This window comes from Lissotriton helveticus, chromosome 9 (genome assembly GCF_964261635.1).
Source record: "Lissotriton helveticus chromosome 9, aLisHel1.1, whole genome shotgun sequence".
NCBI classification, from domain to species: domain Eukaryota; kingdom Metazoa; phylum Chordata; class Amphibia; order Caudata; family Salamandridae; genus Lissotriton; species Lissotriton helveticus.
The window spans coordinates 71,489,019-71,512,345 of record NC_136070.1 but is presented as its reverse complement, the minus strand read 5'-3'; the positions used below and the strand labels follow the sequence as shown (position 1 = coordinate 71,512,345).

General features: G+C 45.1%; 1 protein-coding gene across 9 annotated transcripts in view; it reads right to left on the bottom strand.

The window, feature by feature from the left end:
* Positions 1-23,327, bottom strand: part of DCAF4 (DDB1 and CUL4 associated factor 4) — a 241,436-nt gene that overhangs the window by 43,178 nt on the left and 174,931 nt on the right. For all 9 annotated transcript variants that reach the window (XM_078659484.1, XM_078659486.1, XM_078659482.1 and 6 more), the window contains 5 exons: positions 19,730-19,870; positions 18,388-18,437; positions 17,828-17,907; positions 17,497-17,592; positions 13,853-13,950 (listed from right to left, as the gene is read on the bottom strand). In XM_078659484.1, coding sequence (XP_078515610.1) covers positions 13,853-13,950; positions 17,497-17,592; positions 17,828-17,907; positions 18,388-18,437; positions 19,730-19,870 — 465 coding nt within the window. The remainder of the gene's footprint in view (positions 1-13,852; positions 13,951-17,496; positions 17,593-17,827; positions 17,908-18,387; positions 18,438-19,729; positions 19,871-23,327) is intronic.

Here is a 23,327-nt window from a genome sequence, read left to right as displayed (position 1 = left end):
CCCTCCCTTCTTCCTTTCGCCATTGTCCCACCTACGAACTGTTTCGTAAAACCCTGAAAACTCACCTCTTTAAGTTGGCTCTTGAGTAATGTCTCCCGCCCCGGCTCGCCAGGTCTGTTATGAGCGCCAAGAAACCGTCTCGGTGTACGTGCGCGGTATAAATTGTTTAACATAACATTTAACATAACAAGAAGCACTCTCCTCAGTGGCAGGATCAGGGGGTGAGAAGAACACCAACATTATCAAGTCGACTGGCCTCCTTCAGGTCGTCTTACCAATTCTCCTTGTGATAAACTAGCCAATCTCACCACTCGCATTGTAATCGTTGTTTGAATCCACGCCTAACAGGGAATGCAGTGTGCACGTTTATCCTGTTGGAAGGAGCTTGTAAGAGGCTGGCTATGTATTTGGTGTACATTCTAAGGAGTGATGCACCAGGCAACCCTTATGGTGATTTAAGTGGTCTTTGATAACCATACAACGCTCTAAAAGTGGTAGCTGCGGAGAGCAGCCTTTAGGCATATCTTTAAGGAGTGTAAAGCAGCTTGTTTTACCACATTTAATCGACGGTGTAGATTAGATGAAACAGAACCACACAGTGTTTATAAAAAATAATCTATTTATTATGCAGCACAAATACTAACGCATTGGTATATCTCCTACGCAGAGATAACAACAATACACACAAGAACACTTCAAAACAATCAGGTAAGTAGCAAAAATATACACTGGTCTCCAGGGTGAGACCAAACCATATACTAAGAAAGTGGAATGCGAACTGCAAGGAAGAACTGGACTTGGACCAGGGGACTCAGAGGTGCAGGGGAAACAAGGAACCACCCAAAGTAAGTACCCAGGGACCCCATGGAGGCTGTGTGCAGAGTGGAAATACAGCCGCATGCCCAATGGAAGTCAATGGAGAAGTCGTGGTTGCAGTTTTAAAGAAGGACCCTTCCCAGAGGACCCCGAAGAAACCCTTTGGAAGATGGAATGTTGCAGAGCCACCCTACCTGTGGATGCCCCAGGAACCAGGTTACCTGCACCAGGGAAGCTGGGTGCATAGGGATGAAGTGATGTCAAAACCTGCTGTTGATGACAATGGAAGACGTAGGGGAAAAGGCCTCTGGAGAAGTTCGTGAAGATGTCTGGTGGAATTCAAGGGTGGATTCTTGAAGAGGAGAACCTGCAAGCAGAAGGGACAGAGTGTATGCTACTCAGAGATGGGCAGAAGGCATGGAAGCACAATGCCCATTCTTGGCAGGGAGCTCAGGAGTGAAGACAATGACCTTGTCGCTGCAACTGTGAGGACCAGGTGACGCTAAGGAAGACCAGGAGCCGTGCACAAGCTGTCCCACATCGATGTTGGTGTCAAAGTGGTTGGTGTCCGGTGGGAGCACCAACAAGCCTTGGTAGTCACAACTAGTGTGGAAAGTGAAAAGATGCAAACTTTGGGACCAGCAAGGTCCAAGGGACTCATCAAGTGTAGGAGAGTCAGAGCAGGCCCAGCAAGCAGGAGAGTCCACCAACTAAGAAGTAGACCCACGAGAGGACCCACAGGCCGAAGGCGCAGGAGTCGCACAAGGAACGCTGGCAGCTCACCAAAGATGGAGGCCCACGGTGCAAGGGATGCAGTGAGGATGCTGATCTTCAAGGGATTAGGTGCTGGAGTTTCTTGTAGCCTAAAGATCTCTGGAGTGCAGACCCAGCAAGCCTTGGCAATGGCAAGTCAACGGGGTGCACAGGGGTTTGGTCCCAGCGGCTCCAACGAGGGATACTTTCCTCAAAATTGCACATTAGCCAGGTCAGTGGGCTGCAGAACCGCCACCTCTATTGCTAGTCCTTGGGTCTGTAGGATGACAGGACCAGCAGACCAGTCAGCTTTGTTGTGGTGCCGCAGATGCAGGGGAGTGACTCCTTCATTCAAAGGGAGATTTCTTCAGATGTCCTTGATGCCCACAGGTCTTCTGGAGAACAAATGCTTGATGTAGTCTCGGTTCTAGTCGAAGACCAACAAAGTCCAAGTGTCCAGACGGTTGAAGAGTGTCTTTGTTTCAGAGGTGAGTCTTGTTTCACAATGAATCTGAGGACCCACCCACAGGGGAGCCCTAAGTACCTTAGGAAAAGGGTTGGAATGACTCGGGGTCCCTCTCAGAAGAAGGGCTGGACAGAGGGATGGACACTCCCCTGTCTTTTGTCCAGTTTCTCGCCAGAGTGGGCACTAAAGGTTCCTGAACTAGCTCAAACCGGAGTATGCAATGAGGGCACCAAATGTGCCCTTCAATGCAGTCTGGTGGCGCTGGAAAGCATCCCCACCCAGCCCAATACACTAAGTCCTGTCCGTGAGGTGGTCACACCTCCATGTGACAGGAAACCTATTGTTCTACCTTCTCGAACTCGAGCTCAGCTCAGCAGCAGCAGGAGGGCAGAACCGTGTCTGTGGTCAGCAGCAGCACTAGCTTGCAGGCAGAACCTGAAAGGCTGTTTCCGGGAGTACAAATGGGCCCTATAAGGAGCCCCCCAGTACATGGGATCATACTTCTGGAATCGGTATTGGGGTATGATTTCAACGTGTTTGATACCAAACATAACCACGTTTGGTGCAGCCACTATATAGTTAGACATCTCGTAATGACTGATGTCCACTATATATCTAAAACTGGCTGACCACACTACCTGGAGAATCGACTTCAGGGTTTGTAGGGGTGTCCTGCTCATGCAGGAGCACCTTCACACTTGTAACCAAGCACCCTGGCATCAGGACTGAAGGGCCTGCCGTAGGGGTGACTTACATATTTTAAGTGCAGTGATCTCAGATATAAGGAAACGTATATCTGTTGTAAGAGGTGCAAACAGCAACTCACACATGCTGCAATGACTGGCCTGTAGTCACAGTTTAAGTGGACTCCCATGGGTGGCACTATACATGTTGCAGCCCATGGAAGACCCCTGATGTACCTATGCCCTGGGTACTTTAGTACCATATACTAGGGACTTACAAGGGTACATCAGTAGCCAATAGTGGAGGTACCAAAGTACTTACAATTTCAATTCAGGGGAGGAAGCACAGTTGCTGGGGTCCTGATTAGCAGGATCCCAGCAGACTTGGTCAAAAACACACTGACACCAAGCAAAAAGTGGGGGTAACCATAAAAAGCAGATCCTACTTTTCTACAGAGACAATGACAAAAAGGGGCACTTTCCTAAACAATTATGGATGACAATTTAAATAAATATCTAACCACAATGAACAGGACACACCGCAATAAGCCACTTTTACTTTAACTGTTCATATACACCTTCATCTGAGGTGAACATGGTACATTAACCAGGCAAGGTTACATGTTTACTATAAGTGGCGATGTTGGGCACATTTAAAGATGCTACGATACTGGTAAGGGAGGTATCGGGTCGCTTTCCAGTAATAGCTATTCTGAAGCAAATGCAATATTTTAGCCGGGAGGAATGGGGCAATGACGCACCAGTCCTTAAGAATAGGAAAGACTAAATATAAGTGGTATTTTGTTGAAAATAGTAACACAGTGGACTCTTATGAAGAAGTCCTCTGGAGGCATTCACAATGGTTTTAAGAGGGCAAATAATCTCCAGTACCTCAACATTAGAAAGGACAGGAGGCATCAACTAGATCATGTGGAAGAAGAGATAATACAGACTGAGATGTAATATGCAGACACACTATCAGTCACACTCAGACTGCTGTCAGACCTGAGAACAAAGGAGGAAAAGGAAGCCAAGTGGATATATCTATGCAAAAGGAAGAAGGAGAAGGAAGCCAAGTAGATATATCTATCCAGAAAGAAGGAGGAGTAGGAAGCCAAGTAGATATATCTATTCAGAAGGAAGGAGGAGAAGGAAGCCAAGTAGATACATCTATCCAGAAGGAAGGAGGAGAATGAAGCCAAGTGGATACATCTATGCAGAAGTAAGGAGGAGAAGGAAGCCAAGTGGATATATCTATGCAAAAGGTAGAAGGAGAAGGAAGCCAAATATATATATATCTATCCAGAAAGAAGGAGGAGAAGGAAGCCAAGTAGATATATCTATTCAGAAGGAAGGAGGAGAAGGAAGCCAAGTAGATACACCTATGCAGAAGGAAGGAGGAGAAGGAAGCCAAGAAGATATATCTATGCAGGCACAGATACTTTTTTGAAATAGGGACTAACGCAAGAAACATATTGGCCAGGTTAGACAAGTGAAATGAAGGCCTGAGATGGAGACACAGATTGAAAGGTAAAGAGGGTAAATAAATTAAGGGTAGCAATGAAATAGTAAGTAGCTTTGAAAAATATTTTGAAGAAATATAAAGCTCAAGGGGACAATATGATACAGAAGAGCTGGACAACTTTGTTGGAGATCTGTCACTATTTACACTTCATCTAAAACAAAGAACCGACCTAGAGCAAGATATGGACCCAGATGACATAACAACTGCCTTATCTCAGTTCCAAAAGGAAAAGACCCTTGGCCATGAAAGGGCTACAGCCAGAACTATATAAAGGCATCCCTAACAAAATTACAGAATATATGTTGGCAATGTATACAAAGGCCACTGAAACAGGACAAGTCCCGCTCAATTTAAGAGAAGCAGCCATAGCACTGATCCTAAAACCTAGTAGTCTTTGTTAATATATGGCCTTAACCCAACATGGCCCAAACCTATCCGTACAGTTAGATTAGCATGGCCGGAATTTGTTCAAATAGTATGTTGGTCTGGGATTATCACAGGAGAGACCCCCTGTGTGGGTCAGTCAGGCCTTAACACCTTGGGTGCTTTGACGTTTCCCCTCCTGTGCTGAGGGGTCTGTAAATCCCATTGTTCATGACGAGCCCAGCTCGTCATGAGCACACGAGCAGTGTACTGCATGACGAGCTGAGCTCGTCATGAGCATGGAAGGGGTTAAAAGAATTGGATGCACTAAATCTCCTCAAGAAGCAGGCTATTATATGGATTATGTAAATAGGTGATATTTGGGTAGGGGATATTGCATTTAAATACCTGAAATAAGAATACAACCTGTATGATTCACAATACTTTAGATATATACAACTGAGACGCGCTCTGAAGAATTATACTGATAATCTTGTAACTATACAAAATCTGTCACCAATCAACAACATAATCCTAACAGAGCACTTACTTAAAAAAAGAAACAGAAAAAACACAACTTTAAAGAACCCTGTTAAACAACTCACTAGACCTATTGACAAAGATTAAAGGTAAATGGGATTTTGATTTAGGTAAACTGGACGAAAATGAATGGGAAGAAGCTAAATGGACCCCCGGGATGTAGCTATTAAGGCACCACCCATATCACACGAGGTAAAAATGTTGGTTAATGGGATGTATACAGTCATAGCTTTATCTAAAAAGGTTGTGGAATGACAGGAACCTTTATCCACTCATGATGGCAATGTCCTAAAACAGCTAAGTATTGAGATAAAAACAGTAGGTAAACACTGTGGCAACATTATAGATGAGAACAATTACTGGGATGCCAACATTATATTATTAGGTATATGGGGAGAACAAATGTCACCTAATACAATCATCTTCTGTACAATATATAGTTGACCGTTGCCAGCCGAACCGCATTTCGAATATAGGGCTGGAAAATGATGCCATGATCGATGACTGGCTTCAGGATATGGACTGGTGCAGAAAAAACACACAACCTACACTGTAGGTGGCAATGGCAATAATACCGTAATATAAGGAGGACCCGGCAGCTCATAAAGCAGGATGCAAAATAGCTCAATAAACACTAGTGTGACACAAAGGCTGAACAAGGATAATGTGAATATTTACTGACTAAAGATTCCATTGTATAATATATTAGAAATTGGCGATACCCGAACAAATGTGGAGATATTTATTGTAACAGATATATTGGTTACAATAATAAAAAAACAAATAAAAATGTACATAAAAGGGAAAAAGAATGCCAGGACAGCTGAATACCTGAAGATTTAAAGACTTTAGATCTTAATGAAGAAGATCTTGTATAACTAATGGCTCCGCATAAAAGCCTCTGAGATCTAAAAAAGCATTGAGACAATAACATTGTGAAAAAGCTGTTTAACAGATGGAATAGCATGTGAAAATTATAAATGGCAGCTTCTTTCCTTTTGAGGGACACTGTTTAATGTAATATTCATTATATCAAATATTCCAGCTCCTTAGCAATCAGCTTTAATTGCATTAGTCAATTAATCCAGCAAATATCTGTAATGATGTACTCCGTACGGCTTGATATTGTTGCTGAACTGAGATTCCAAATTATATGTAAAAATGTTGGGCGAAAATCCTATTCATGAAGATCAACAAGGATGTATTCCTAACTTATATTGAACACTGTTAACACACCTACTAGTCGAGAGGGTCAATTTTGCTATATCAGAGAGAAAAACTTTAGACATCTATTTGGTTGATGCAGAACAAAAACATTCACTGCATAAATTGGTTATACTTGTGATCTATTCTACTGCAATTGGGTCTACCCGTGACCCCCTATTGAAGGAATTGGGGGCCTCCAACGTCAACAAAATGAAAGGGTAGCAATTGAAAGCCATTTTTCAGGAAGTTTTGATATCAGAAAAGTGACAAGGCATTGTTTGCGCTCACATTAGAACTCCTAGCTAAAAAACTGACAAGACAAAACTAAATTAGACTTTGGGTCCGATTAGGAGTTTTGGAGGTGCAGGAGCGGGCGGCACGCCACCGCCATGCTCCGGCACCGCCAAAACTCACTGCCATCTGCCCACCAGATTACAAGTACTTTTGTTGTCTGGCAGGCAGTTGGCGTGGAGGTGCAGTTTAAAGGCTCATAGTGAGCCTTAAACTGCACTGCCACTGGACCGCTAGTGCACATTCCTGCAAAGGAAGAAATGCACCATGTAGTGCAATTCTGCCGGTGCAGCAACTGGGGGTGAAAAAATGTAGGGGGCACAACATGTGCCCCCCTGCATGCATCCCCATGCACAGGGCAAAAACAGGGCCCCCTTCCTTTCCTCTCTGCCAGCAGTTTCATGCAGAAAGAACCTCAGGGCACCACCAAGCATATTGCGGCAGTCAGACCACCACCAAGGATCTCTGATCTCTGGCGGTCGCGGCAGTGCAATGGCAGTCCGACCACCCGAGTGGTCGGCTCGCTAGTGCAGCTGTAGATGGACTGCCGCGCCACCGTGAGCCTGACCAGACTCATAATCAGGCCCTTTATCTTTAATATGGATTTCAGTAGCAATGGATTATATTGAGAACTATTCTCTCCATCCTGTAAACAAAGGTGAACTCTCAGGATACAAGGCCAACTCCTTAAATCCAAACTAATGCAATGGAATAGTTTGATCTATTGCTCCTTACAAAACTTAGATTAAGATACTAAGAAATTCAAATAACACAAATGTTACAAGATATTGCTTCAGTTAAATTTTATAGTTTTTATGGAGGTAGGCTGATTATTACCATAAATATGCAAAAAAGTTGTCAAAATGTAGATAGTCAAAAATTATTTTCATTCTTCAAGTACCACCAACAAATATTTGCTAAAATCAATTTTGAAACCTACAAACTGAAGTTACAAAATGTATTTGAGTCGATAAATCTCACCTATGCTGGAAAACACTCTACAACTTTAAGGGAGGGAGAGCTTTACCACTTCAATACTGGGCAGCACAACTGAAAAGGCTTCACTAATGGGCAGCTCAATTGAAAAGGGTAACATTTTCTTACAAGACATAGAAGCCGATTTATTTCACACAAATGAAAAATCTGCAATGACACATTCAGAAAACAGGATGTTCGTATACATTCTGAGGTTCAAAATTATTCAAATAATTAAAATTGAAGATTATTCAGGGATGGATAAACGTATGTAAGGAGATGAAGATACATTTTCTAATTCCTGAACATTCGTGTTTAAGACCTATGGGACACAGGGTTGTGTTATATGGAGATTAAAAAATCTATTAAGAAGGGCTTTGTTCGGAGATGATTTAATGTTATACAAGATCTGTTTCCTAAGAAAAAACTTCTCTCTTAAGTTGAGATCGTTTTGTTAGACTGGAATTAGAGCTGGTTGACATGAACTGGTATGAAAATGGCTCCTGTCTTCGAGAAGAACTACAACACTGCTCTGGAGACAAAAAATACTTTTCGAAGATGTATGGGTCTTCGATTAGAAGATGAGCACGTTGTATGGTCTTTTTTCTTTTTGCATAAAATAATTACATCCCTAATTTAAAAAACAACACTACTCCTTTGCTTGCTTTTCTCCCCAGAAAGGACATAAAAAATGTTCTGAAATCCTCAGGCTGATCGAGATGCTCTACATCAGAAGGATCACTCACTCCTATGGTTGCTATATATGATACTATTTCAGCCTCTAGAGGTAAAGTACATCAAGCAATAAGTTTAGCAATTGATTATAATCTTGAGGGAAGCTATAAAATTTTTTGCTACACAAGAGGAATATTCAAACAGCGAGACCTCATGTATTTATATTCTATAGCATACTAAGAGCTAGGATGCAGATAATGAGAAACAGCATTTGGGATAAGCTTACCTCCTTTTCACGATGGAAGAAGGAAATCATTAATACTATTGTATTTGATTTTAAAATTAATGAAAGACTTTGGCTATACTCAGCACCAGTTAACACAAAGGGGTTTTGGGAACCTATTTAAAGAACTCTGGTACTGATGAAAAATGATGTTTCACCATCATATGCACATATGTAGTATCAATTATTCTTCAAAGACATAACTGGTTTATATGATATACTTAATATTATATATTAAAACTAAAATACCATACATAATTTTATTCTTATTCTTCAAAATTCTCCTCTATCATTTCAAACTTTCTTTCTCGAGACTGGATCTGGCTAGTAAGGCATATTACCTGAATACTGAATACCAACTGTCGGAACACAGCTATAAGGGTTTAAACAAGCATTTACAATGCAACGGTTTCGCCTTTGGAAAAGTTTGAGCTATCGGCATTGTGAATTACAAACTTTTTATTTATGTGTTGGTTTTGAAAACAGATAAATAAATGGCATTGTCATTTACAATGGCAATAGCTTAATCTCTCGCAAATGCGATTTGTATTGCATTTTCAATGCAGTAGGTCACGTATTTAAGCAAGTTTATGCTATTGACATTGCAAATAATTCGTTTTATTTATGTTTCAAAAACCAAAACATAAATAAAAGGTCTCACACTGCTGTCTCTCACACTGCTGACTCTGCCTTGAACACACCCACTGCTGTCTCTCTCACACACACTGCTGTCTTTCTTACAGACACTGCTGTCTCTCATACACAATGTCTCTCACACTGCCAGCCTAGGTCCATTTGTTGAGTGCCTCCGTGGAGTTCAATGTGAAACCTGCAGTTCGCATATTCGGCGGGAGTGGACACGGACGGCGGGAGGGGGCGGGAGTGGACGGCGGGAGGGGGCGGGAGTGGACACGGACGGCGGGAGGGGGCGGGAGTGGACACGGACGGCGGGAGGGGGCGGGAGGGGGCGGGAGGGGGCGTATAATTCTGAGTGTTTTTTTTTTTTTTAGCATGAAGTATTCTGATTGGCCGCGCGAAACCAATGCATTTGCTTCAGAGCGAATCTGCCTGGATAATATGATGCCAAGGGAGAAGCCGATAGAGGGCAGAAAGCTTTCTTCTGGGTCCTAACTGCTGCCTCTTATACAGACCGTGGCTTGGGCACCAACACCCCTTGCCTATTCCAGCCTAGGTCCATTTGTTGAGTGCCTCCGTGGAGTTCAATGTGAAACCTGCAGTTCGCATATTCGGCGGGAGTGGACACGGACGGCGGGAGGGGGCGGGAGTGGACGGCGGGAGGGGGCGGGAGTGGACACGGACGGCGGGAGGGGGCGGGAGTGGACACGGACGGCGGGAGGGGGCGGGAGTGGACACGGACGGCGGGAGGGGGCGGGAGAGGACACGGACGGCGGGAAACGTGCACAGGACAGCAAGGGGGCGGAAAGGCACACGGAGGGGGCGGGAATGGACAGCGCATCTGAATTCACTTTCAGTGAAAGGGGAGGGAACGGCAAAAAACGTAACTCCGCCCTGGGAAAAAATCTCCGGAACGCCCCCGAATCTGGTCCAGTCTTGATGGACAGATCCGGCACCCAATGGCTAGCCTCCATTTATGGAGCTAACCAATGAGAGCCGGGGGACGTTCCAGGAGTCCTTATTGACGACATAGGATTTCACCTGCGCTGAAGAGCTGCGCAGAGCGCAGCCTTCGGCAGGCGAAACCCAAAAACGATATCAGAAGAGTAAAAAGACCGACCAGATGGGAAGATAAAAGTTATCTACACAATACACAGCCCAGTGTTTGGGCAGCACACACTGCCCGATCAAAAGCGCCACACGTCGTGTTATGTAATCCCTCTAGTGCAGCCCCTTTCCATACAGCAGTGGGACCCGAATTCGGTCAAATCCGTCTTTTCTGGACCGTAGTGCCAAATGAATGACATCTAAGCACTACTCTGGGCACTAGTGGAGACTGAGGTGTCACAAGTCACAGGGTTTGGAGTTGCCGATTCACTTCCGTGTTTAGGTGTCGAGTCTCCCGCCTCCAGGCCGCGTGTTAAATTGATCACTTTTGGGTCATGCTTTTATCCGAGTCACCTCTGGCCTCCGCTTCATGAGCTCACTGCAAAAAAAATAAGCCAGGAAGCATCGGGAGCAGCGCAGATTGTCAGAAGTACAGTCTTTGGCCTCTTTGCTGAGACTACAGAGGCTTGACTCCGCACTTCGCGTGTGCCCGCAAAACCTCTTACCACCAAGGCTTATCTTCTTTAGCAGGGACGACTACAGGCGAATCGCTTCACTGCCTTCGATATAAAGGTTTCAGTCACTCATTTATTCGAGTGCAAATGAATTACATCTTTTAGTCATTTGAGTAAAAAGCCACGTGCCTAGATAATTGTGTTTACCTATGTGTGGATGTCAGACGTCTTTAGCGCCGAATGCTAAATAGTGCTGCTTTTAGGCGCTAACAGAGCTACTACCCCCCTGTACTGAGCTAACTGACTGTGCTGTTGAAGACTGTAGTGACTACGAGTTAATGGTGATAAAAAGTGCTTGCAGGGCTAGATCAGAGCCATTCTCCGGCCAGTGTCTCCATAACCTCATAGTCTGTTGGGTTGGGGCAGAGTCAGTCGTCAAGCCGCGCTCCTGCCGGCCATTAGCCCCCAGCCAGACCGGCCACCCAGGGTAAGCTCTGGCCAAGACTCGAGGGCAGATTAACTGCAGAAATGACAGGAGTGAATAAACCCCATCAGGAGACGGGGGGGAGAAGGAATCCGGGAGGCAGGCGAGGCATTCACCAGGAAGAAAAGACATTCATTGACCAGGCGCCGCAGGAAGCAGGGCGATCTGCAGACACAGCAGCCACCCGCAGTCTTAAGTGTCACCTTAAAATAGATAGATTTTCTTTTCGGTGGGGAGAGGGTGCAGAGGGGGACAACAAGGGGGTGGGGAGAATCAAACTCCACAGGTGGGATGGAGAAAGGTTTTGTTGGCGGGCTCCTCCCCGAGGGGGCAGGGACTCGAGCTGGGAGGCCGGGGCTCGGCGAGGAATAAAAAGACACATGGCACTTGGAGCGCGGTAGAGGGTACAGCGTCCACGCCGAGTCGCCTTCTCCCAGGAAGCAGCCAGCGGGCACGGCTGCGGGCAGCACAGACCGGTGACTGTAGCACCGCAGCACGGAGATCAGACGGGGGAGCGGCCCGCACTGCAGAGGCACAGGTCCTCGCCCTGCCGCAGACAGGGGCTGGTGCTCGGGTGATTGAAAGGGTGCCCACAGAGGGATATCAGGGTGCTGCGCCCACAGACCCCCGCCACAGGGCACGAGAAGCCAGCCCTAGGAGGCACCTCCCCGGGCGCACCTGCCACCAGCCCTCGGCCTCGCACAGCCCCGGACCCATCCTGAAAACTTCAACGGGAAATGGAAGATGAAGCACTCGGAGAACTTCGATGAGCTACTCAAGGCGCTAGGTGAGTGCACGCGGGAGTGGGGAGACCTCCCCTGAGTGGAGATGGGGTGTTGGGTGAGCCTTCGGGGGCGTCAGTCCTGCGTGAACAGTAGGTGGGCGCAATGGCAGTGGGTGAATTATCCTATCGGTCAGTATGTGGGCGACGACACAGCCCTCTCTTGCTGTGGGCGAGTGAGTTCTCCAGGTGAGTCGGCGGTGCAGTTGGTGAGTCATGGACATGGATGGGTGAGTTCTCCAGTTGTTGTGGGTGAGTCCCGTGGGAGGTGCGGGTATGTGCTGGTGCTGTGCTGCGTCCTATGGGAATGGGTGGTTGAGTTCTGTCGGTGCTGTGTGTGAGGCGTTTGGGAGTGGGAGGATGGGTTAAATTGGTACTTTGGGGTAAGTCCCAGTCCCTTGCGAGTGGGACGCTACGTTCTGGTGCCGTGGGGAGTCCAATGGAGAGGGTGGACGAAGACTCCTGTTGCTGTGGGTGAGTCCCGTGGGAGTGGGTGGATGGGTTCTATCGGAGCTGTGGGCGAGTTTCATTGGAGTGGGTGGGTGAGTCCTGACGCTGAGTGGGTGATGGAGTTTTATCGGATTTGTGGGTGAGTCCATTAGGAGTGGGAGGATGAGTTCTGGTGCCGTGGGGGAGTCCCCTGGGGGTGGGTGGATGGATTCTCCTCGTGCTCTGTGCGAGTCCCGTGGGAGTGGGTGGATGGGTTCCAGTCGTCTGCTTGTGTCCGCACCCAACATCCAGCACAATGGCTGCGGAGGGGTTGGGGGGGATTTGGTGGGGAAGCGCTGGAATGAGAGGCTGGGGGCATTAAAAAGAAAAGTAAAAAAAAAAAAAGAAAACTTACCTGACTGCCGACTTCAGAGTCTCTCTCTTGCCTGTTTTCGCTGATGGGCACAGCTGACTCGAGTTGCACGAACGGGAGGGGGGCGGGAGTGAACACGGACGACGGGAGGGGGGCGGGAGAGAACACGGACGACGGGAGGGGACACGGACGACGGGAGGGGGGCGGGAGAGGACACGGGCTGCGGGAGTGGACGGCGGGAGGGGGCGGGAGTGGACACGGACGGCGGGAGGGGGCGGGAGGGGGCGGGAGTGGACACGGACGGCGGGAGGGGGCGGGAGTGGACACGGACGGCGGGAGGGGGCGGGAGAGGACACGGACGGCGGGAAACGTGCACAGGACAGCAAGGGGGCGGAAAGGCACACGGAGGGGGCGGGAATGGACAGCGCATCTGAATTCACTTTCAGTGAAAGGGGAGGGAACGGCAAAAAACGTAACTCCGCCCTGGGAAAAAATCTCCGGAACGCCCCCGAATCTGGTCCAGCCTTGATGGACAGATCCGGCACCCAATGGCTAGCCTCCATTTATGGAGCTAACCAATGAGAGCCGGGGGACGTTCCAGGAGTCCTTATTGACGACATAGGATTTCACCTGCGCTGAAGAGCTGCGCAGAGCGCAGCCTTCGGCAGGCGAAACCCAAAAAGAGCCACAGATCATTGAGTCAATGGGTTTTCAGGAACTAGCACTGACTGTGAAAAGCTAGTTCTGATTCATAGCGATAAGTGGAAAAAAAGGGAACTGGTGCAGATATGTTTAAACAAAGGGATAGTGGTGTGCTGCATACAATTTTTCCATGTCCACACAATACTTGCACCAGAAAGCTCTGCACTAAACAGCTGCAGAAGGACTTTGCAGCATCACTACTACGATGTAAGCATACCTAAAAGTTGAGCAAGAGACAAAACCAGGATGGGAGAGTAACAAATAGAGTAAAGAGTTGCTCTCTGTTATTTAGGACTCTATCCTTCTCACCTGGGTAGCAAATTGTTGTACAAGAACATCGCTCTTGGCTCCAAAGGTCCGCCGCTGGCCAGTATCCAAATTGGTTAGAAGGACTTGACGGGCCAAACCTGAAATAAATGTGTTGGCCACATGAACATCAAGGTACAGTTAAAACATTTGTACATATCTATCAGCAAATACTTTTCATGTGTTCTCTCTGTCAGCTCAAAGAGAAACCAAAAGGATCATTTAATTATGTGCCACCCATTTTTGTAAAGACATAGTGTTAGGTCGGTTATAACTGGGATTCAGCAACTGGTTGTTTGGGTACATCAAACACAGGGGTGTCCAGCGGTTGCCCAGGAAGGCCACACCACACCATATTTTCAGGCTGCCCGCTGACCATATAAAATTGGGATTCAGCATAAAAATCGCTTTCAACAGGTTTCAAATAAAAGTGACCATTAGCTTCGCATTTCCAAGACAATGCATTGAAACATTTGTAGTTTGCTGCCCATTTTGGACAGCTCTACAAGTTGTTGACCCACACCCAAAGGGCCATACTGAATGTTCTAAAGGGCGATGCTACTTCACAGATCAGAGACCGGCCAGCGTTCGCTATGCACTGGACATGAACACACCTTGCCCAAAAAATATCCAGCTTTTGGGGAAAAACAAAACTTCCTTTTCATTCTTTCCTTCAAGCTTTTTATTGATTAATAGCTGAATAAATTAGCCAAAACAAGCATTTACAATGCAATAGGTCTCGCCTTCGCGAAAGTTAGAGCTATTGGCATTGTAAATGACAAACTTTTTATTTATGTGTTGGTTTTGAAAACAGATAAATAAATGGCATTGTTATTTACAATGCCAATAGCTTAATCTCTCGCAAATGCGAGACCTATTGCATTTGCAATGCAATAGGTCGCGTATTTACGTGAGTTTGAGCTATTGACATTGCAAATAACAATGCGTTTTATTTATGTTTCAAAAACCAAAACATAAATAAAAGGTCTCTCACACTGCTGTCTCTCACACTGCTGTCTCTCACACTGCTGTCTCTCTCACACTGCTGTCTCTCTCACACTGCTGTCTCTCCATAGAACACACACACTGCTGTCTCTCTCACACACACTGCTGTTTCTCACACACTACTGTCTTTCTTACACACAATGCTGTCTCTCACACTGCTGTCTCTCATACACACTGCTGTCTCTCACACTACAGGTGTGGGTTGTGGGTTTCCAGCTCATATCGGGAGGGTGGGCGCTGGGTATTTTTTTTTTAATATACTACCCGGGGCATTAGTGGTAGCTTCGTAAGCTTTTGTTATGGGGGGGGGGGATGTTGGGGGTCAGATCTCAGCCTAAAGCCCCGACCCCTCTTCATGACCTTGTGCCCTCATGCCTTGTAAAGCAATTGGTTTATGATTTTGTCCCTTCATAGACACATTCCCTATGAGATCCACCCCCAAACCCCTTCCCCCCATTGTGAAATGGCACAGATACGGCCCGCCCAGACCTACAACACCACCACTGATCTTTGTAAACAGTTTGTGCCTCACCAGTGTAAACACGACTGCTCAATGTAAATAATTCTTGGTTTCCCTTCGTAAACACTTAGAATCATGAATGCACACACTTCTCTGCTCTCCAATGTAAACAAGTCTTGGTTCGCCATTGTCTACAATTGTAGCTTCACTTGGGTGTTGTGGCCCATCAGTGTCTCCATCAGTATGTGGCCAACTGACTCCGCATCTGAGCACAGATACTGTTCGCTAGACCACAGCTGTTTACTAATATGATAGCTTTAGTGCTGGATATGAAAGGCAACAGTGCCTGCGAAGACCTGAAGCGAGGTTAAGATATCTTCAGATTCCCGGTTTTGTGTTTTCATGTTTGTTTGTACAAAGAACGAAAGACTAAGCACCGTATTGGACCATTATTCGTGAATTTGACGAGTTCAAAGGAGCCTCGTCAAAACTCAGCGACCCATGTGGACACACACACACATCATGCACTAGTGTCAATGTCACCGGTGCTGCCAGGCCTGGCACTAAAAGCCCTGAGCCAAGCATGTCCCACAGAAGCACTGAAATGCAGGAGCTAGCTGCCTTCCCAGCTGCCAGCTAGAGCCCCACTCATGCAGACGGGAGGGGGTACAGGTCTGAGACACGAGGTTGATCTTTCGTAAGAACGCGCTCTCCCCAAAAGCACTAAGCACAGCAAACACATCCACTCAAGCGGGAGCCGGGGCGAAGCAATAACAAATGGAGTACTGAATGGTGCCGTCCCACTTGGACGGCCTGGCCAGGTTTGTTATCTTTATGGGGCCATGTGTTTTGCCCCCATAAAGATAACAAACCTTTTACGGCGGAAGTAAGTCAGACGAGCCAGTCCAAGTGGGACGGCTCTAAAAGAGAAAACTGTACATCTCTGGAAGCTCTTTTCCAATGGCTGGCCACCGTTTAGCATGAACGGTGACGCCAGTCAATGGAAAAGAGGGGCGGGGCTTAAAGCCCACTAGTGAATCTCCCTCAAGATCATAAGATCTCGCCAGCGAGACTGCGCATGCGCAGCCTACGCAGGCTTCGACCTAACTAGAGACACTAAAAGGAAACAACCAGTTGTTTTGTCAATTCTAACATTCTAATGGAGTATCAACCTGTTTCGTTGCATAACATTTCTTATCAGCACAGCGTGTCTCCTTCTATTATCTACCCCCATCCGCTTCAATGGGAAATAACTTTAGAGGGAACTGGTGCAGAAAGACGAGGAGAAAGGAAAGTACAAAGGTAGGAAGTTATTTAACTGAGCAGGACAATTTCAACTTTTAAAAATAGTACTTCAGCCCAAAGACACTTGTGCAGCGATGCAAACTAGACCATGAGAATGATGTTAAAAAGCCATGCTATACAACCAGTATGTATGTACATGTATATATGTAGCATGGGCTTAGTTCATGCACATGGGAGTGTGGGTCTGCCTCTCATGATTTTATAAGATATATACCTATAAAAAGCTGCTAACAACAAGCAGCTAGTGTAAGAGATTATATCAAGGTACTACCATAACATTTTAATTTAATTTCTTTTTACTTTGTGTGGCATAGCTACTCTCATTATATTAATCAACCTCAACTGTTTCAACTAGTCTTTTTTTAGGTGTTTTAATTATTTCTTTTGGCACTGATTTGCTACTTTGCGTTGGCTTCTGACGGTTGGTGTATGACGTTAGCTGTGCTGACCTATGATGTTTATTTGCCCATCATTGTAAGTTTGCTGGGGTAAGATGGGGACTGTGTGTACACATGATCTTGGTTGTGAAGACATATGCTATTGGTTGTGTTGGTGTGTGATGGTGGGTGTGTTGGTACATTGAGTTTTTTGTGTGGAAATAGGAGGGTTGGGTGTTAACGTATGATGCTGGGTGTGTTGGTATAAAATGTTTTGATGGGTAGTAGAATTGTGTTTGAGTTGGTATATGATGGTGAGGGTGCTAGGCGATGGTGTTAATTGTACAGACGTATGATGATGGTGGATGTGCTGACATGTGAAGTTGGCTGTGTGGACATATGCAGTTAGGTGATTGGTTTATGATGGTGGGGCTGTTGGTATATGAGTGTAGATGTGTTGCAAAATGATGTTAGTAGTGTAGATGTATATAGAAGCTAACCTGTACTGAAGCAGTTCTCAGCATGAGAGGATGGGCACCAAGCACAAGACCAGGCATCTGTAATTCTGGCATTGTAGCGCATGACAGGCCGATCTCCTAAATGAGAAAGAGAAACCATCACGTTATAGACCAGCTTCTCCTCAAACCTTGACAGAGGTTTAGTTCAGGATAAAAAGTCCAGCAAGGCTCCCACCCCTATATGCTTGGTCATTACATGGTACATGGCATATTAAAAAGAGTGTGACATGGATCATAGGTTAGTGCATAAAACCTTAGAAAATAAATCATAATTGGTAATAGGTTCAAACACATTTATATATAAAAACTGTACCTAGGCTGGGACTGATAAACATAGAAGCTGGAAGCAAACTGACAGAACCCGGCGTTTTTGCATTGCCCATGAGGCACAGTCTGAGGATGGTAGTCAAGGAAAACAGTCCAGGTGAAGAAAGACGCTCAAAAAATGCTTTCCAAAAGGCAGCATTCCCAAACAGTAATGCTTGCTTTTCACAGTCATTCTTAAGGGGCCACAATGAGATTAATAACTCTGTTGCCAGGCTTCAGAATATCCAAATGACCAGGCCCACTTGGATAATACAAAGCACATCAGAGAGTTCATAATTCAGAATCTGATTTGCAAGTACTATATAACAGTTTAGCCCAAAGAATTGTTTTACACCATTTCCTAGGAGCACACTACCAACTACTTTAAGCACCATGAAGACATGATGAGTACAAGTGAAGGAAACTGGAACAATGAAACGTATTGATGACAAGAAAGCGCATTCTCCGGATGGCACTTCCAAAATTGATATACCTTACAGGTTTACAACTAATGCGCCTCTCCCTTTGAGGACTGTGCTGATACGAACCTCAGCGTGAAAAGGATACAACAAGTGAGAATCCGGGTGTGTCACTGAGGCCCAACAAGCAGCGGTGACCTAAAAATAAAATAACACTTGTTGGACTATAAAACACATTTAATAACAGTTCTGCATTATTTTTATTATGTTTTCCTCTGCAACTGCTACCTGGAGCTAACCGTGCCACATGCTACTAGAAGGTTGTCCCCATGTATAAGAACAGGAGCACAAGTTGATCATATGTCTTCTGGCCTAACGAGCCACTTGGTGATTTTTTGATCAATAGTCAGATTTAAACATTTTCATCTGCTAAATGTGCCATGCAGTAAAGATGGGAAGAAAGAAGCAGAACTAGGAGTGATGGGTAAATAAAACAGTGCCTATGACAACAGAATGAAGGGGTTACATTTTAGCACAGAATGGTAGCCAGTGACAAAGAAAATGTTAAAAGTTGGGGGTGTGAAAAAGGTTCACAACACAGTTCTTGCTCAGTAGGTTATACTATCAATACCATCTATACCATCTGCAGTCCGAATCTAAGTGCACCTTTGTGGTGCCTAGAGTCAAACTGGCCAGGATGGGGGGGGAAGATCTTTTTCCTATCTAGGTCCGTTCCTTTGGAATACTCTCCCCCTGGCCTTACGTAAGGAAACTGTCTACACTACCTTTCGTCGAGCTTTAAAGAATTGGTTATTTAACCAATAATCTTAGCTGCATGCCCTGCTTTTCTGCTCAGCACAAAGTCCGTATGGCGCCGGGAAACCCTTTTTGGGCAGCTGTTGCGCCCTACAAATTCAAATAATAAATAAATATCAATGTATTCACCTGGATTCCATATGAAAAAACTCCAAAATCATCTTTGGCACAGACACTCCATAATTATTGTCTATTGTAACCTTAACCATACATAAATATCTTACTATATGAATCTCAACCTGGATTTAATTACTAAATCAAGCCCAACTCACATTCAGCATATTTTAGGAAAGGTCAATATACTACTGTAACTATTGTCTTGGCTATATGGACCTAAGTGTTTCATAATGGAAATAGGTGTACATTTGCGATTTTGGCAGCATATATTGTGTTTGAGTTTATACTTTCACATGACTAGAAACAGTGGGGAATAAAGTAAAGTAGTCAGCTTGTGGTGAAAAATTAAGTAGCAGAAGTTTACTAGGGGACAAGTCTTCCTCTAAGCTTTTTCAATGCATTATGTCATCTTTTACCAGTATAAATGGTAAACTGCTACAACAACTAAAGTTTCAACAAAGGAATTTCAAACAAGTGCCCACGGAATGCCTCCTGTACACCAGTGTTAATGGAAATCTTAGCAATGAATGTATCTGTATCTGGGAATACAATGGTACCTTGCAATTGGTGTAGTACATATGTTCATATAATTCCATTTGAAGCAAGTCCTTGTGCAAGGGTTTCAGATTAAGTATTCCATAGATTCCTCCGTTCTTCGCTTCATTTACTGTGAATATATGTTCACAGGCCCCGTCAGCCTGCAGACAAATACAAAAAAGTTCAACTGAAATTCTAGCACCACTTAGACATTTAAGTCATAAAAAGCTGCATCTGCTCTAATAAAACATCTTATGAAAAACATCTGGTCAATCTTAAGATATGGGTTGTTAGGTTTGGCTTGATAGCCCAGCTGCCTGCAAGAGCTATTGTTACCAATTCTTTAAAATTTAGAGAGAGAAGAGTATTTCCCTTTCACTGTATGCTACTGCCTGTGCTGGGGTATCATTCTGTCCCCTACGGCGTGCATCCACAGCGAATAATGCTGTGCTATGTACAATCCTGCATCTAGTGTTGGACTCCGACTCTGCAAGTTGTTGTTTTCGAGGAAATATTTTATGGTCGACGTCGTATTTCCTTCTAGAGTCATTGCGCATGTTCACCGGTTCCTTTGTTAATTTATAATGTTTTCTCCCTGCCTACAGGAAGTAAGGATATATTCTGCTAAGTTAGCTTTGTGCTGTTGAATATGTTGAATATTATTGCATATATGTGCCACCATCTTATACCTGCCGGGGAGGCAAGAGGGTGCATGTGAATCTGCAGCACTACATGATACGAATAGATGCCTACATGGTAAGTAACATACTCCATTCGTAGCATGTGTTGGCTGCAGATACACATGCTATGCGTAGACTGTAAAGAAGTGCTCCTCTTCCAGTGGCTTTAGCAAGAACATCTACCTGAATACGCAATTTAGGTGGTCTAATGGTGCTACCCACATATATCTTGTCACATGGGCAGACCATAACATACGTAACAAATCTGGTATTACAATTTATGTGATAATGTTGTATACTCTAGCCGTGTTGTAACAGAAGAACTTTGACTTGTCTCTTCCCAAAGTGCACCCGTTACAGTCTCTACATGTATAGAAACCCTTTACCATACTAGAAAGCCATGTAGAGGGTTTTTGTGTCATGATGTAACTGGGACAAAGCAGAGTCCTGATTGTCATCTCCCTACGGTACGTCACCTTCAGCTATTTGGAAATTACGTCCTTGAGTCCAGGTATATAAATCAAGAGATTCCAATGTTTTCTCAAAATACCATAAATACTGCTGCTATGTGTGTTATGCTCAGTGTTAAATGACAGTATATGCGGTTTTGTGCGTTTGGGCCCAATCCCTTTGAAGGTGTCACTCCTAGTTACTTTAGCAATTCTTTTCTCAGCCGTTTCCAATGTTATTGTTTCATACTCCCGATTTAAAAAACGGTGCTTAGTATTCTCAATATTTGTGACAAATGTGTCATAGGAACTAAAATTTTGTCTGATGCATACCATTACTGATCTCATGCTGAGATATGCCTGGATGCCAACACTTGAAACCAGGCAGTGTTGGCAGCCATCTTGGGACTCAGCTTGAACCGCGTCCCAGAAAAGCATTAAACAAGCATTTGCAATGCAACAGGTCTCGCATTATGAAAGTTTGAGCTATTGGTCTTGTAAATGACAATTTTTTTATTTATGTGTTGATTTTGAAAATAGCTAAATTAATAGCTTTGTCATTTTCAATGCCAATAGTTATAACTTTCGCACATGTGACGACTATAGCATTTGTAATGCAACATGTTTTATATTTACGTGACTTAGATGTATTGATATTACAAATAGCAACGGCTTTTAATTTTTTAAAATAATTAATACTTAAATAAAAGTGATTGTAATTTATATTGGCAATAGCTTAAACTTTTGTAAATAACGTTTGTGAAGATTATGTTCAGTGTATTTTATTGTGATGAAAATCCAAGAACAGAAGTGAAATAACATCTTTTTGTGACATTTGTAATAAAGCTTGAAACATTGCGAGAACATAATTGAACCAGTTGTTGTTGAATGGTTGCACAGATTGATGCTGTGATGTCGCGGAGTGATGCTGTGGTGGTGCTGAGTGATGCTGGGATTGCGCTGAGTGGTGCTGTGGTGGTGCTGAGTGGTGGTGTGGTGGTGCTGAGTGGTGGTGTGGTGGTGCTGAGTGATGCTGTGGTGGTGCTGAGTGATGCTGTGGTGCTGCTGAGTGATGCTGTGGTGCTGCTGAGTGATGCTGTGGTGCTGCTGAGTGATGCTGTGGTGCTGCTGAGTGATGCTGTGGTGCTGCTGAGTGATGCTGTGGTGGTGCTGCTGAGTTCTCTCTGCAACTGCACTCTGCAACTGCACTCTGCAACTGCACTCTGCAACTGCACTCTGCAACTGCACTCTGCAACTGCACTCTGAATCTGCACTCTGAATCTGCACTCTGAATCTGCACTCTGAATCTGCACTCTGAATGTGCACTCTGAATGTGCACTCTGCACTCTGAATCTGCACTCTGAATCTGCACTCTGCACTCACAATCTACACTCTGCACTCACAATCTACACTCTGCACTCACAATCTGCACTCTGCACTCACAATCTGCACTCTGCACTCACAATCTGCACTCTGAATCTGCACTCTGCACTCTGAATCTGCACTCTGAATCTGCACTCTGAATCTGCACTCTGAATCTGCACTCTGAATCTGCACTCTGCACTTTGAATCTGCACTCTGCACTCTGAATCTGCACTCTGAATCTGCACTCTGAATCTGCACTCTGCACTCTGCACTCTGAATCTGCACTCTGAATCTGCACTCTGAATCTGCACTCTGAATCTGCACTCTGAATCTGCACTCTGCACTCTGAATCTGCACTCTGAATCTGCACTCTGAATCTGCACTCTGAATCTGCACTCTGAATCTGCACTCTGCACTCTGAATCTGCACTCTGAATCTGCACTCTGAATCTGCACTCTGAATCTGCACTCTGAATCTGCACTCTGAATCTGCACTCTGAATCTGCACTCTGAATCTGCACTCTGCACTCTGAATCTGCACTCTGAATCTGCACTCTGCACTCTGAATCTGCACTCTGAATCTGCACTCTGCACTCTGAATCTGCACTCTGAATCTGCACTCTGAATCTGCACTCTGAATCTGCACTCTGAATCTGCACTCTGCACTCTGAATCTGCACTCTGAATCTGCACTCTGAATCTGCACTCTGAATCTGCACTCTGCACTCTGAATCTGCACTCTGAATCTGCACTCTGAATCTGCACTCTGAATCTGCACTCTGAATCTGCACTCTGAATCTGCACTCTGAATCTACACTCTGAATCTACACTTTGAATCTACACTCTGCATCTGCACTCTGCACTCTGCATCTGCACTCTGAATCTGCACTCTGAATCTGCACTCTGAATCTGCACTCTGCACTCTGAATCTGCACTCTGCACTCTGAATCTGCACTCTGAATCTGCACTCTGAATCTGCACTCTGAATCTGCACTCTGAATCTGCACTCTGAACTATGAATCTGCACTCTGAATCTGCACTATGCACTCTGAATCTGCACTCTGCACTCTGAATCTGCACTCTGAATCTGCACTCTGCACTCACAATCTGCACTCTGCACTCACAA